Consider the following 15029-nt stretch of genomic DNA (forward strand, 5'->3'; position numbering starts at 1 on the left):
TAGAACACCGTGAATGGTGGGTGGAATTTCCCTGGTTAACTAGATCATGCATGCTGGGGGTTGGGCAGAGGTTCCCACAACAGCGTGCTGCTTTCACAAGTGTTGGCCAAGCTCCCTTAGACTGTGTGAGGCTGTACATCACGTGGGAGGAAGATTCCTCAGTCAGGTAGGATCACAGAGAATAGGTAAGAGCACCACCAGTCATGCAGGCAGGATTTTTCACATAGGAATGTGGGTGGCATTTCACCTGGAAGAAGGTGGGCGGGGTTTTCCCTGGAGGAAGGTTGGTGGGCTTTCCCAAGCCATGGGTCACTCTGTAGAGAGTGGAGTTCTCTCAGCTGGATGGAAGGTAGACATAAATGCTGTAGACTAAGGGGAGTGGCCTGGAGGTCTCCAGTAGTGTGTGAGAAAAAAGGGAATCTAAAAAGAAAGGAAAAATAAATAATCAGAATTTTTTTAAATGAACCCACTGAAAAGATGCGTGGATAGAGAGAAATGGGGGAAACAAAGTAACAGTATAGCTGAACCCTGGAGGAAGTTAGCCCTTCTACAGATGTGGCAGCAATCTGTGGCTGTGTTGAGGTAAAGCCATAGGGCCAGCTCCAAATGATCCTGGCTCTGGCAGGTTAATCCCTAACTGGCCTCACTGGGTAAGCCAAAAGCCATAAGTTCCTCAAAACCTAGTGGATCTGTGCCTGCTTATCTGTAGGGTGTTCCTCCTGTGACCCAGTAGTATGGAATTTCCCTGTTAGTAACACTCCTGTGCTGATTTCTGCAGAGTCCTTCCCTCTGGTATGTGTTAGATGCCATTTTACCAGAATTTTTTCTGTCTCTGGTTTTATACTTTTTAAAGTTAGGACAACTGATACAGTATTTTGAGACAGTGAACTAATTATGGTGACTAATTATGTTTCTCCAACCAATAAACCATTTTACTGGTTGAATAGGGTATAAAGGGTAGAGCTTAGATAAAATGGAAGGAGCCCTAAAAAAATTAAGGCAGTGTGAACTGTGCTTTGTCACTTGGGTGAAAGGCCTGTATGTGTCTTGGACTTGGGAAGTAGAGGAAGAGGTGAGATGAATACAAGAGTGAAGTGCCTCTTGGGCCATTGCAGGGGAGAGACAGGAAAGGACAAGTCAGGTCACCACTTTGGGGAAGGGGGGTTGTCCATCCATGTTTTCTCAGGAAAATGGAGTCACCCTGGTGTCACAGAAGTAAAGGTTTAACAAAAAATGAGAGCTTACACTAAAGTCTGAAAATATAGTGAGTAAGGGTATGAAATTTGGGGAAGGAGATGCTCAGACTTTATCCTGAATGGGTGGCTCTCAGAGCTTGCTTGGAACTTGCTACTGTTCTCTAAAACCTCTCAGACATCTCGACCGCCTGCCTCAGTCTGTATAGGAAAATCAGGAGGCCACACAAGCCTGCAGGGAAGATGCTGAGAATCACATCCGCACAACACCTGCCTGCAACCAACTCTGTAGAAGGGTAGCCCCTCCCCTTTTGTAGCCAACATTTCACATGGCCCCTCCTACTGGAAAATTATTACTGAAAAATATACAGACAAGGGGACTGAGGACATGTATCTCCCCAATCTCTGCTACAGAGAAGATGCTTGAAGAAAGATTGACAACTCTGTACAGCATAGGAGGTAATAACTCACTGTTCCTGTGTTACCTGACAAGTTCAGAGTCCATTAATTGATGTAAACCAGTGATGAATTTCAGAAATTCTTTCTAATTTGGCAAATATATTTGGTAGCTGAGGGCATGATGCTTTCTAGAGGGTCAGAGAGAAGGAGGAAGACTTCCATGAGATGAATTGGCACACAGGCTATAACAGTGAGCTCACACATAGCAACCATTGTGATGAAGATCAGGACTGGACAGTTTCATTGACAAGTGAAAGGAGGAAGAGGGGCGAGAGAAGCCTACTCACCAGATGTGTGTGGGGGGGCAGGGGGGCGGGTATTGCTAGGCCAAGTCAGTGAGCCAGGGAGTCAGGAGGAATAGCCTTAAGGTTAGCCAGGCTTGGGAGAAGGAGGGACTTGATGACAGCCAGCACCACTAAGCAGACCAGTGCTGTGCTGCCATGTCATTGGACAGGAGGGGCACAGCTGGTAGCTGTGGCTGAATCTTAGCAGTAGGCTCTGCAGATCTGCGCCCGAGTCATGCTCCAGCATCGGCTGCCAACAATGGAGATGACAAGCATACATACACTATCTGCATGATTGCTCCCCTCTGACCAGTGGGAGAGTGGCCTGAGCGGTGGTACACAGGGAGATGTAACACTTGGAGCCAGTGGTGGTGTTGAAGGGTCAGATGGACTGCCTGGCATGGGGAAGGAGGCAGCAGAGGACATCATAGGTGATGATGGAGATGGGCCAGTGCCCACACCTCTGCTCACCAGGAGGATGGGGGTGGAAAGAAGGGAGGACACACTCTACTTTCTGTCACCAGCTTGCGCATCAGGGCACTGCTGGGTGATTCCAGCCAATTTTATCCAAGTAAGGGGGCACCTAGAGTTTAGTATCTCTGATAATTTCCCCAGAGTCCTTCCTGTCCATGTGGATCCCTCATTCAAATGGCCAAGGACCCCTCCTGGTGGGTGGTTCTTTCTACGGTGGTCCCCTCCATGCTCTGTGGTGGCCCGAATCTCAAGTTCTTGCTCGTGTTCCTTCACTTTCTTTCCAGGAACCTAGTTTATATTCTAATTCTCTTTAATCCATGTTTGCCTGGGCTGCATTTTTATCTTACTGGGATGCCCTGAGGTTGCCTTCCTCTGCTTCTCATTGCTTGCTTTGATTCACACCGGTCACGCTGTGCTGGACACGGAGGCTGGGCACCTCCTCTCAGCCTCTGTCCCCATCTGCAGCTTTCCCACAGCTCCTTCTGCCACACTGTTGGAGCCAATTCTTTACCTTTTCACTTGATGCTCAGGATTCCAGAGTGATCAGCTCCAGTGACCAGCTCCATCAGTGTCACTTGGTTGATGAGCACATTGTTGGAGGGGGATGGTGCAATGTGTCTGACTGGGTCATCTTCCACCTTAGCTCCTCCAGCCAAAAAATTTTTTGTAGATTCACAGGGAAGCAACCATCACCAAAATTAGTTTGGCATCTTTTTCATCATCTAAAAAGTGATTCATTCCCATTAAAATAATCACTTCCCATTTTCTTGAAAGCCCCCAACCCTAGGCAACCACAAGTCTACTTCCCATCTCTAGTGATTTGCTTATTCCTGATATTTCCTATCAGTAGGATCAAGCACTATGTGCACCATTGACTGGGGTCTTCCACTAACATATGTTCTCATGTCCCTCCCACTATAGCATGCCTCATAGCGCCATTCCTTCTCCTGGAGGAATAAAGTCCATTTCATAGCTACAGTACATCCTGAGGATCCATTATCTCCTGAAGGATGTTAGGGAATTTTCATCTTTTGACTATTATGAATAATAGAACTGTGATGTAAGTGAGGCTTTGGTGTCATATTTAAGAAATATTATTGTATTATTTTAAAATATTCTTTTAAAAATCAACTAGATTATTTTTGTTTCTAATTTTTACTGGTATTTTTTAAAGTTCTCATCTTTGTGATCACCATTGAGTACCTTGAAGTTTAACTCCCTATAGTATAGTCTTTTTCAGTATGTGGACCACTTCCTTAGATAAATTTACAAGAACAAGGAAATATAGAAAATAATATAAGACACACACAGCCTACCAAGTGTAATGCAGGAAGCACACACAGTGTTAGACAAAATGGACGACTGTGACATGTTGAGAATACATCACTTATGCATATCAAAATACTCCATCAAAAAAGTAAAAGGAGAGCCCACAGATTGGGGGAAACATTTAATCAAAGATACATGGAATAAGTGTCTAACAAAATATATAAAATTCCACAATAGTGCAGTAAAAAAAATAACACACGACCCAATTAACAAGTGGGAAAAAGACGGGCACAGACAGGTCACCAAAAATTAAGTACAAATGGCTAACAAACACATGGGAAAAAAATGTTCACGATCCCTAGCCATTTGGGATATGCCAATTAAAATTATACTGAAAAGCCACCTTACGCCCCAAATCCTAGCCCAATTTAGCAAAACAGAAAAGAAATGCTGGAGAGGTTGTGGGGAGAATGGAACTTGTATGCACAGTTGGACCTGTAAATACATGCAGCCACTTTGAAAAACGATATAGCAATACTTAAAGGAGCTGGGAATTGAAATCGCACCCGATGCAGCAATACCACTCATAGGCATTTACCCCAGAGGAAGAAGAGACAGACAGAACAGGAGGGGATGAACCGCACAGCAGGGACCCTGAACCGCCCATTTTGGGTCTGAATCCTGCGGCCCTGAAGGACTAAGAGCCATGTGAGTCCCCGGCGATTCCGGTGAGATTCGGAACCTCAGATGGGGTTCAGCAGTCCATGGGGTTCAGCCGTCCATGGGGTTCAGGTGCTCCTGCCTGAGCTCCAACAGGGATCCCTCCAGGCCCCGCTGTGGTTGCAGCAGCCCCGCAGGAGCAGCAGGTTCCCTGCGAGTCCGTGCAGTGCTCTTGCAATGCTCTGTGAGCTTTGTCTGTCCTTCTCAGAAAGCCGGTGCCGGGTGGGGTGTGGGCAGGTTGAAATCACTGATCTCTCCCCCGCCCTGCGTGCCACTGAGGGTCCTGCGGCCCTGCCTGGCAGACTATGGATCCTCCATCCAGTCCTGCAGTTATGAGCAGGTGTGGGCCAGGATCAGGATCCCGAAGAGCATCAAGAGGAATGTCTGCAGGGAATTGAATTGGGAGCCACTGGGAGGGAGATTCCAAGGGCCTGGGGCCTGATCCAATCCTCTGACCTGGATCTGCCTTGGCATTGATTGGCTTCTCCAGGAATCAGAAACAACAAAATCCATGCTGTCTGTCTTGATGTGGATTCAAAGACCCTAATAGGAAGGACAACTGCACACAGGGTTTCTGTCCTTGGTTACTCTCTCCAGGAGGACTCTCCAGGCTTCTCTCCCGCGGAGCAGCCTGAGGGAAGCGCCAGCAGCTTCAGGATTGTACCACCAGGGCTCCTTAGAAGTCCTGGACATTTCTTGGAGAGGAGAAACTGTTCCTGTCTGTGCAGCTTCGAGCCCAGGGCTGAGGCTTGTCCCAGAATGAAATGAGCCCCAGTATCCCGCAGATCTGTGAAGGCTTTTCTGCTTCATTACACAGTGTTGGATGCCACTGTATGCACCTGAGGGTGGAAAGGAATCCGTGTGGGGAGTGTTCAGACAGCGAGCTTTCAGGTGGTTCCTGCACAGCTCAGAGACACTTTCCACACCCACACCTGGCTGCACTGTCTGGGACAGAAGTGGCAGGTATCTCTCGGCATCACATCCCCACTCAGACTTGCCCTCATCTTTTGCAGGGAAAACACATCTGAGTGTGGTGTAAGAGCCCTCTCCACTCTGGGGGCCCTCTCATCAGTGCTCTCAGTAGTTTCACTGGCTGAGCATTAGGAGTGCATGTGGACTTGTTACCACAGCCTCAGCCCTCCCCTCAAATTTCTAGATATTAGGAGCAGAGCCCAGACTGCACTCACTTCGCCAGCCCTCCAGGTGAGGCTGATGCACAGCGATGTGGGCCTCCCTGCTCTAAGTCCTTGTGATCTGAAGTCCAGCAGCCCAGCACCAACCTCCTTACAAACACAGAGTCCCATGCTCTCCTCCAGAACACATGCGTCTTAAAGAGATTTCCAGCAGGTACTTTGTACAGAATGGTGGAGGCATCCTGGGTGAGCATGGGGTGGGGGAGGGGCTGAATGCATTGCACTATGGTTCAGGGGTGTGGTCTGATCACATCACTCAGCACTGGAGCATCCTGATAATATCTATTTCTTTTTTTTCCCTATACATAATAATTCCTGTTTGAAGACAGGACTAGCTTATCCAATCCAGTCTCAACACTTTACATATTCATATACTGTCCCCTTTCACATCTATTTCTCTAATTAGCATCTTTACTAACATGGAGTAGGGCATGTCCACTTGCCACCCTGATCACTGCACTGGCGTTTCCGTTGCACATCTCAGACTCCGCCTTGTCTGAACTGTGGGCTGGTGATGGCCTCTCCTCACCATGCCCCTTCCAGGGCCTTCCCATCTCCACTGATGCTGCTCAGCAGGCCAATTGGTATACGTTGTATCTTTATGGAACTCAAATTTGATCCATCAGGAAACCTTATAATTTCCACCTTCAAAATAAATCCAGACACCAGTCACTTCCCACAATTTTCTCGCCCACATGTGAGAAAGCAAACATTTTGCATACAGTGTTTTCAGCCACCTTGCTCACCCCTCCCCTCTCATTTCTAGCCAAGGACAACCTGCAGAGCCAGATGTCTCTTTGAACCTCCTCCCATCTCTCTTCTCCTCGCTACTCTGTGAAATCCCCCATCTCGCTCTCACCAGCAATGAATTCCAATGTCCTCAGTCCCCACATGTTCTGGCCGCACCTCTGACCTCCTCTCAGTGACTGTGCTGCAGCCACACGGGGTTGCTGCTCCCACAACACACTCTCCCCCGCCCTGCTGGCCTTGCCCTGGACAGTGCCCTGCCTGCGGTCCTCCTGGCCAATCCCTTCATGCCCTCCACATCTGTCCTCAACAGCCACCTTCTCCACGGGTCCCATCCTGCTACCTGAGTTCAAATGGTGTCTTCCTGCTCTCCACACACCACACTCTGATCCCCTTCCTCATAGCATGTGCCGCTGTCAACAAAGGCACGTCCTTACGATTTCTCCGGGGTAACCTGAAATAATCACCAAACAGGACCACAATCTAATCCTTGGCAACTGGGAAAATATTACATTGTATGTAAAAAAAAAATTTTTAATGGTATAGCGCTTTCTTAGGATTTGGAATTGGGTAATTATCTCACATTTCCTTGGTTCCCTAAGGATATGGTCTCCAGGATCTTTATATCCGGGAGGCGGGGATGGGGCAGGCACTGAAAGATGTAAGGACATCCTAAGCGACTGGCTTTGAAGATGGAAGAAGGGCCTACAACCAAGGCAGGTGGTCAGGCTCCGCACAATGGAAGAGTCCTGAAATCTGATGTTCCCCTAGAGCATCCATGTGAAGCAAGCTCTGTGGGCCCGGGTTAAACTTCTGACCTGCAGAACTATAAGAGAGTAGATGTGCATTATTAATATATATTTTTAATTTTTTGACATTTATTTTCTAAGTCCAATAAATTTTCTTTATATATACTTATTGTCCTTGCACTTAAAAATCACTTTATTGGTGGCTTGTTCAACTTTTATCACAGTCCATACATATATTGATTGTGTCAAGCACATTTGTATATTGTGTTGCCATCATCTTTTTCTTTTTAATCGTTTTTGGGGGGGCTCATACAATTCTTATCACAATCTATACATACATCCATTGTGTAAAGCACATTTGTACATTCATTACCCTCATTATTCTCAAAACATTGGCTCTCCACTTAAGCCTTGGCATCCGCTCATTTTTCCCCCTCCCTCCTCTATTCCCCCCACGCTCATGAATCCTTGTTTATTTATAAATTATTATTTTGCCATATCTTACACTGTCCTACATCTCCCTTCACCCACTTTTCTGTTGTCCATCCCCCGGGAGGAGGTTATATGTACATACTTGTACTCAATTCCCTTTCCACCCCACCCTCCCTCCCCTTTCCTGGTATCACCACTCTCACCACTGCTCCTGAAGGTATCATCTGTCCTGGATTCCCTGTATTTCCAGGTCCTAGCTGTACCAGTGTACATCTTCTTCTTTAGCCAGATCAGTAAGGTAGAATTGGTATCATGATAGTTGGGGTGAGGGGAGGAAGCATTTAGGAACTAGAGGAAAGTTTTATGTTTCATTGTTGCTACACTGCACCCCGACTGACTCGTCTCCTCCCATGACCGTCTGTAAGGGGATGTCATTGCTGATAGATGGGTTTTGGGTCCTCACTCCGCATTCCCCCTCATTCAAAATGATATGACTTTTTGTTCTTTGATGCCTGATAACTGATCCCTTTGACAACACGTGCTCACACAGGCTGGTGTGCTTCTTTCAGGTGGGCTTTGTTGCTTCTGAGCTAGATGCCTTCTTGTTTATCTTCAAGCCTTTAAGACCCCAGACTCTATCTCTTTGATAGCTGGGCTCCATCAGCCTTCTTCACCACATTTGCTTATGCACCATTTGTCTTCGGTGATCATATTGGGGAGATGAGCACACAATGATATGATTTTTTGTTCTTTGATGCCTAATAACGGATCCCTTCAGCACCTCCTGATCATACAGGTTGGTGTGCTTCTTCCATGTGGGATTTGTTGCTTCTGAGCTAGATGGCTGCTTGTTTACCTTCAATTCTTTAAGACCCTAGATGCTATATCTTTTGATAGCTGGGCTCGACCAGCTTTCTTCACCATATTTGCTTATGCACCTGTTTTGTTTTCAGCAATCGTGTTGACAAGGTGAGCATCATAGCATGCCAATTTAATAGAACAAAGCATTCTTAAATTGAGGGAGTAAGTAGGTGGAAGCCCAATGTCCATCTGCTACCTTAATACTAAACCTATAAATATATGCACATCGATCTATTTCCCCATCCTCATATATAATTGTTTACATACGCACATGCCTTTATTTGGACCTCTATAAATGCCCTTTGCCTCCTAGCTCTTTCCTCAATTTCCTTTTACTTCCCTCTTGTCCCACTATCATGCTCAGCCTTCATTTGGGTTTCAGTAATTCCTCTCGGTTACATTACCCTTGATCAAGCCCTACCAGGCTTGCTACACCACCCACACCACTGAGTTGGATCACTTGTTGTTCCCTTGTCCCTGGGTTTGTTAACATCCACTTCCTTTGCCCCTATGTCCCATGTCCCCCCAGACCTGTCAATTCAGTTGCTTTCTCCTCCAGATTGTTCACCCAGCCTACCTTATTTACACAGGCCTGCGGAGATAATTACATGCACAAACGCAAGACAGCAAAACAAAGCAACAGAATAAAACAATAACAAAAAGACAATGACCAAAAAAACCACAAGGAAAAAAGATTTTAGCTAGCTCAAGTAGTCTTTCTTGGCCTCTAGGAGAATTTTCCGGGCAAGGAGTGCCAAGACCGGGCTCCAACATCTATTTTTGGCATTCCTTGGGGATTTCATTGCTCTGTTCCCCTTGCTGTTCTGTTGCACGCCCTTAGTGGTTTGCCTGTGTGGTAGGGTCAGATTGGGGAATTCCACACTGTGTCTCCAGTGCTGTCCCCCATAGGGCTATGGGTCAGTGATGGATGTCGTGTCTCATAGTGGGGCCGGCCATATGGTCTTCCCTGTGCATTGGGTGCTCTGAGCAGGAATCTCATCATCAAAGCTTGATTGGTCAGGATGTTTTCCCCTCTCTCTTCCTCCCCCTTCATTTGCTCCCGTGTGCTCTGATCACACTTGTCCTTCTCCCTGAGCTCGAGCTTCAGTGCTGTCCTCTGAATTAAATTCTTCTGGGGGAAGGGCAGGTGTCCACGTAGTTGGGATTGGGCCCAGGCCCTGTGATCATCATTTATAAAACATTTTCTTTCATCAGCTGAATTTTGCCCATCCACAACCCTCCCTCATAATACTTGATAATTTATAAATTACATATTTTTTTATGGTTTACACCGACCAATGTCTCGCTTCAACAACTTTTCTGTTGTCTGTCCGCCTATGAGTGGATTAAGAGAAAATGAGATCAGATGCATACACAAAACAGGAGCAGGTATAGTGTCTATGAAAACAAACACTCAAATGTAAAAACAAGCAGCAGGAACTGATACCCAAACTTAAACCTGAGCTAAGACTGACCTGGCCACACCTAGCCCTTCATGCCCACAGCACCAACACAGGAGAGCCCGGATGGTGTCTGAGGGCCTGTGGTCAGAGATGCTAAAGGGACAAGGTGCTACTGAAGGAATAAAGACAAGAGAGATGTGACGATGACACGGCTGAGAAGAAGTGTTCACCAAAATCACCTTGTCCTGAGCACTGGCTGAGTTCAGCCCCAACCTTTCGGCTCCTCCCCACCTTCTCCAGGCTCTGTCCAATACATCCAACAGAAAATACACACAGATTCTAGAATAGGCTTAGTTTTTATTATTTCTTCTTTGGAAATTTCAGCATTTTTTCAATTTAATTAACCTACATATCCATCTCATGACAAAAATTAGTAACCCAATTCATTATCAGGTCCTATTTTCAATAGAGAAGAGAGACTAAGCAGGTGGGAGGGAGGGAAGTTATACAGGGAGGGAGATGTTCTAGCAGAGATGGGGAAAACTGAAGGGACACAGGTCAGCGGGGCATTGGTGATCCTGGTAGGATGGGTTTGTCCCAACATCCTCCCATCACACTGACAGGAGGGCAGACACATTCAGACCCCGGTTGTAGAGAGAGAAGTCCAAGGCTCTTCAATCACAAAGCAGGCTGTGAACAATTCCTGTATCACTCTGCCACACACAAGGACTCAGGCTGCAGATAAAAAGAACCACAGACAAATTCAGGTCAGTCACTCTGTGGAGTCCACTGCACTCTCAGAATGTCTCAATCCAAGAATCACTATCACATAGTCTTGTCCCCTCTGTCTCCTCTATTCCGTGTCAGGGCCGCAGGCTCTCACCTTTTGAAATTGTGAGAGACACATCCGAGCCCTGGCTACCGTCATTGCCTGGAGAAGACAGAAACAGGATGTGGTCAGAGCACACAGGAGATGAGACCCGGAAAACAAGGATTATGAGTGAGGGGCTCCTCCCTGGGCTCCATCTACACTCTCCCAAGGGTCTCATCTCAGCCCCCTCCCCCATACTCACTTGCAGCTTGAGAGTAGCTCCCTCCTTTCCCACCTGTGGGAAGAAAGCATTCCATGAGGGACTGGGGACGAGACTGGACCATCAGGTCTTTAAGAGCTCGTTAGTGCTGGGCTCCAGTTAGATTTCCTGAATTGGAGGGCAGGGTAGGAGAGGGATGGATGTGCATAGAGTGGACCACCATCCTGCTGGAAGTGTGTCTCCAGCAGGATCTTTCCCTGGAACCTGGGACTACTGGGAATCGGGTCTCCATCACTGGAACAATAAAGGTGAAAGATCTGTGCTCCCTTTTCACAGGTACACAGGGATGTGAACGTACACACAGAAGAGTAATTGTAAGCACACAGGGCGCCACACGGGGGCAGCACGTAAATGGATGATACTACCCTTAAGGAAGCCAAAGATGGCCACCTCCTACTTGGGACATGACACCCAGCAGTGGGATGAAAAACTGGATACACACAAGTCTACCTGAGCACTTCCTCCTCCGGATCACAAATCCAACCGCAGCCCCAATGAGCGCAGCTGCGAGGAGAACCAGGCCAACAACTATTCCCACGATGGGGATGGTGGGCTGGGAAGACGGTTCTGGAAAGAGAACGGATGGTGAAGAACCCTGTCCCTGTTGGTGCTCAGAGGGGCCCCTGCTTTCCCTGAGAGGAGGCCCACCCCTTGCCCGTCCTCACCCCATCTCAGGGTGAGGGGCTCAGGCAGCCCCTCGTGCTGCACTTGGCACGTGTATCTCTGCTCCTCCCCGGAGGGCACCACCACAGCCGCCCACTTCTGGAAGGTGCCATCCCCCGAAGGCCTGGTCTCCACCAGCTCCGTGTCCTGGGGCTGGTCCTCGCCGTCCCGCTGCCAGGTCAAGGCGATGTCCGCCGGGTAGAAGCCCCGGGCCCAACACCTCAGGGTCACCTCTCCCTCAGGGACATGGGGTTCGTGGTGGTGGGTCACCTGGGTCTTTGGAGGCTCTGGGGGGAGGGTCAGAGGGCTGAGGAACTCTGCCTGACCTCCCTGGGGTCAGTCAGCAGGGCTCCTGTGATCACCCTGAGGATGGACTGGGCAGTGGGGTCGGAGAGGAAGGCCAACACCCAGACACCAGCCTGGAGCCCAGATGCTCCATCGCCTCCTCATGAACGGAAAGTTCTAGAATCAGCCTGAGGCAGCCCACAGGCCTGGTGTATAGCTGCCTGAGAGAAAAAACATGGACTTCTACTTTAGACTTGGGTGGAGACTCAGAAACGGAAAGTGAATCAGATCTGTAAACCCATTGGGGAGTGTACGGAGAACAAGATATGAGAGAGCAAGTCCTCTGGGGGCCAAACGTCAATTCCCGGGTCAAAGGGCAGTGCTGATCAGTCAGGAATCATGTCCTCTCCTCTCCCAGGGAGACCTGGTCCCTCACTGTCTCAGGGAGAGCTGGGCTGCTCTGGGCAAGTCACTGTCCTACAGGACCTGGGGGTGCAGGGGAACCCCTCCCTCTCCACACCCAGCAGAGGGTCTTCTGGAGTCTGTCCCATTTCCTTCCCCCCTGCGAGGCCAGCAGGGCGGACACACAGACCAGGGTCCAAGGGAGTTGGGGAGGCGTCCAGGGCCCCTGTTACCTGCGCGCTGCAGGGTCTGCTTCCCGTTCTCCAGGTATCTGCGGAGATATTGCACACACAAGCCCTCCGTGTAGGCCCTTAAGTGCTCCGCCTCCCCGGCCTCCTCCCACTTGCGCTGGGTGATGAGCGAGGCCGTGTCCGCCGCCGTCCAGGAGCGCAGGTCCTCGTTCAGGACCAGGTAGTCGGCGCCATCGTAGGCGTACTGGTCGAACCCGCGGAGCAGGCGCCCGTCGGGGCCCAGGTCGCAGCCATACATCCTCTGGATGGTGTGAGACCCTGACCCGCCCGCAGAGCCCGCTCAGCGAAACCGAAAACGAAACCGGGCGGATCCCGCCCCAAGAAGGGCGAAGGGCAGGGTGTCCCGGGGACTCGGGGTGACGTTGGGCAGGGAGACGCGGTGGGAGGCTGAGGGAGGGCGACCGCGCGTGGGGTCGGGGGCTCGAGCCCTGCGCCCCGGGCCGGGTCCCTCACCGGCCTCGCTCTGGTTGTAGTAGCCGCGCAGGGTCCGCAGGTTCACTCGGTACATCTGCGCGTTGCTCCTGCAGCTCGCGGTCTGCAGCTCCCAGTACTCGGGCCCCTCCCGCTGCACCCAGGGCGCGCGCGGCTCCATCCTCGGGTCCGGGGCGTCGCTGTCGAAGCGCACGAACTGCGTGTCGTCCACGTAGCCGACGGAGATGAAGCGGGAATCCCCGCCGGGCCGGTACACGGAGGTGTCGAAATACCTCAGCGAGTGCGAGCCTGGGGGGAGGGGACCAGAGCGGCTGAGACCCCGACCCCCGCCCGCCCCGCACCCCCGAGGGTCCCGCGCCCCCGACCCCGCACTCACCCGCCCGGGTCTGGGTCAGAAGCAGCACCCGCGGGAGCAGCAGGAGGAGGACCCGGGGCGCCATGACCCTGGGAAACCTGGGTTCCTCAGAGATTCTGACGCTGGTGCCACTGACGAGACCTTGTAACCGGGAACCGCGGGGACGGGGATTGGCTGCTCCAGGAATCGGAGACCCAATAAGGGTGAGAAGCGGCCCCGCGTCACGGGTATCCAGGCAGAAGGAGCTGACACAGGTTGTGGGGGGGGGGGGAGTGAAACTCCACAGAAGGGGAATCCCCAGCGCTGCGTCTCCCCGCCCCCTGACACCCCCAATCCCGGCCTGAGAGCCCAGTGGGCGCCCTGGGACGCTGAGAGGGGTCTCCTCCTGCACGGAGCCTTCTTTCCACACTGTCTCCTTGAGCCATGGGCCCAGCCTGCTGCAAACAAAGGCTTTTTGACTCAGAATTTCTGTTGTCTAGATCCTGGGGTGCATTCAAAGCCACCCTATAGGAGGGACAACTGCTCTTGGGATTTCTTTCCTACATTATAATACTTCAAAGAAGCCCGTCGCCAGTCTTTTCTCCCGCCTAGCCACTTGGACAAGCCGATAGGAGCGCCTTAGAGGTTCTGTTCACAGTCACACAAATTGAGGAACCCAAGGGATTTTACTTCTGTGGGTTCTATCTACTGAGAGTAAGCCCATGGGAAAGGGAAACAATTAACATTGTAAAGCTAGGGTAAAATACTACTGATAACCCTTAACGGTAACAGATCATATGTTTTCAGGAAAAATAAACGGGTTTCAAAATAAAACAATCATGACAAGAGGAAATCACTTTATAGGTCTCTTTGTGTGTCAGTTGGACACCTCTGGATTTTCATATCAGCTTCTGCATCCACTGTGCCATCCTGTTCGTAATATAGAGCATCCACCATCTCACAGGTACAATGTTGGAGAAGGGCGTCTTTCAACAGGCTCTCCAAGTTACTGTGAAAGCCCATCCTTCATATTGCACTGCTGTTACAGAAGAGGGAGTTCCTTAAAGGTTAGTTGCAGTTGGAAAACCGTTGTGAAAGATTTCATAGTCTGTTCATTAAACCCAGAGATCCATCTTGCACTCCGCATGACTCGTGTGCTAATGGATGACGTTTCTCTGAAGTGCTGCGTTAGTCTATTGAGAATACAAATATTCCAGTTTGGGCACATTCCATTAGGAAATATCAAATTAAAAAACCACCTTTGTTAGTATCACCACTGATCCAAGACCCCTCCCCACACTCCACCCCCAGGAAGAAGTGTTTCATTTTGAAAAGCTCTCACACTTTTGCTCCATACAAGTGTTCCATTCTTAAAGGCTAGTTTCATCATTGGCAATAATGCTCTTAGTAGATTTTTCTCGCCCCCCCCCCCCCCGCCTAGATTTGTTAATTCCTGAGAAAGTGTCAAATAGTCAAGATAGTTCCTCTGTCATTCCTTCCTCCAAATAAAAAAGCATCTTCCTTTTTTTAAAGTGGCTAGTTCAGGTCATACAAATCATTTTCCTTGAGATAAATGTCACATTTAAGAACACAAAAGTGTTTACATTTACATTGATTTCAGAGATGCAATGAAGAGGTATGGATTCTCTATTTGAGAATGTAATGACAGTAAGAAATGTCCAGGCTTCCGTAAGTGACCTGTAAGTGCAGCTGGTTCGGTTCCGTTTCCCGACAAGGGAGAGATGGCGCAGGACACTGACTACTGCAGTCTGACGGCACAGCTGGAG

General features: G+C 49.5%; 1 protein-coding gene across 1 annotated transcript; it reads right to left on the reverse strand.

Moving 5' to 3' along the window:
• Positions 1 to 10250: 10250 nt before the first annotated feature.
• LOC142428240 (class I histocompatibility antigen, Gogo-B*0101 alpha chain-like) lies at positions 10251 to 13432 on the reverse strand. Its single transcript, XM_075533288.1, has 8 exons — positions 13285 to 13432; positions 12930 to 13196; positions 12459 to 12734; positions 11541 to 11825; positions 11326 to 11442; positions 10858 to 10890; positions 10668 to 10715; positions 10251 to 10519 (listed from the first exon to the last, which is right to left on the reverse strand). Exons 1-8 carry the CDS (start codon positions 13346 to 13348, stop codon positions 10515 to 10517), a joined length of 1095 nt encoding a protein of 364 aa, XP_075389403.1. The 5' UTR covers positions 13349 to 13432; the 3' UTR covers positions 10251 to 10514.
• Between the last annotated feature and the right edge of the window lie 1597 nt (positions 13433 to 15029).

Source organism: Tenrec ecaudatus, chromosome 1, assembly GCF_050624435.1.
Source record: "Tenrec ecaudatus isolate mTenEca1 chromosome 1, mTenEca1.hap1, whole genome shotgun sequence".
Lineage (NCBI taxonomy): Eukaryota > Metazoa > Chordata > Mammalia > Afrosoricida > Tenrecidae > Tenrec > Tenrec ecaudatus.

Coding starts and splice junctions, on each gene's coding strand:
- LOC142428240 (XM_075533288.1), bottom strand. CDS start 13,348: ATGGCGCCCCGGGTCCTCCTCCTGCTGCTCCCGCGGGTGCTGCTTCTG. Junction 13,197..13,284: donor TCTGACCCAGACCCGGGCGG/GTGAGTGCGGGG, acceptor CCCTCCCCCCAG/GCTCGCACTCGCTGAGGTAT. Junction 12,735..12,929: donor CTACAACCAGAGCGAGGCCG/GTGAGGGACCCG, acceptor CGGGCGGGTCAG/GGTCTCACACCATCCAGAGG.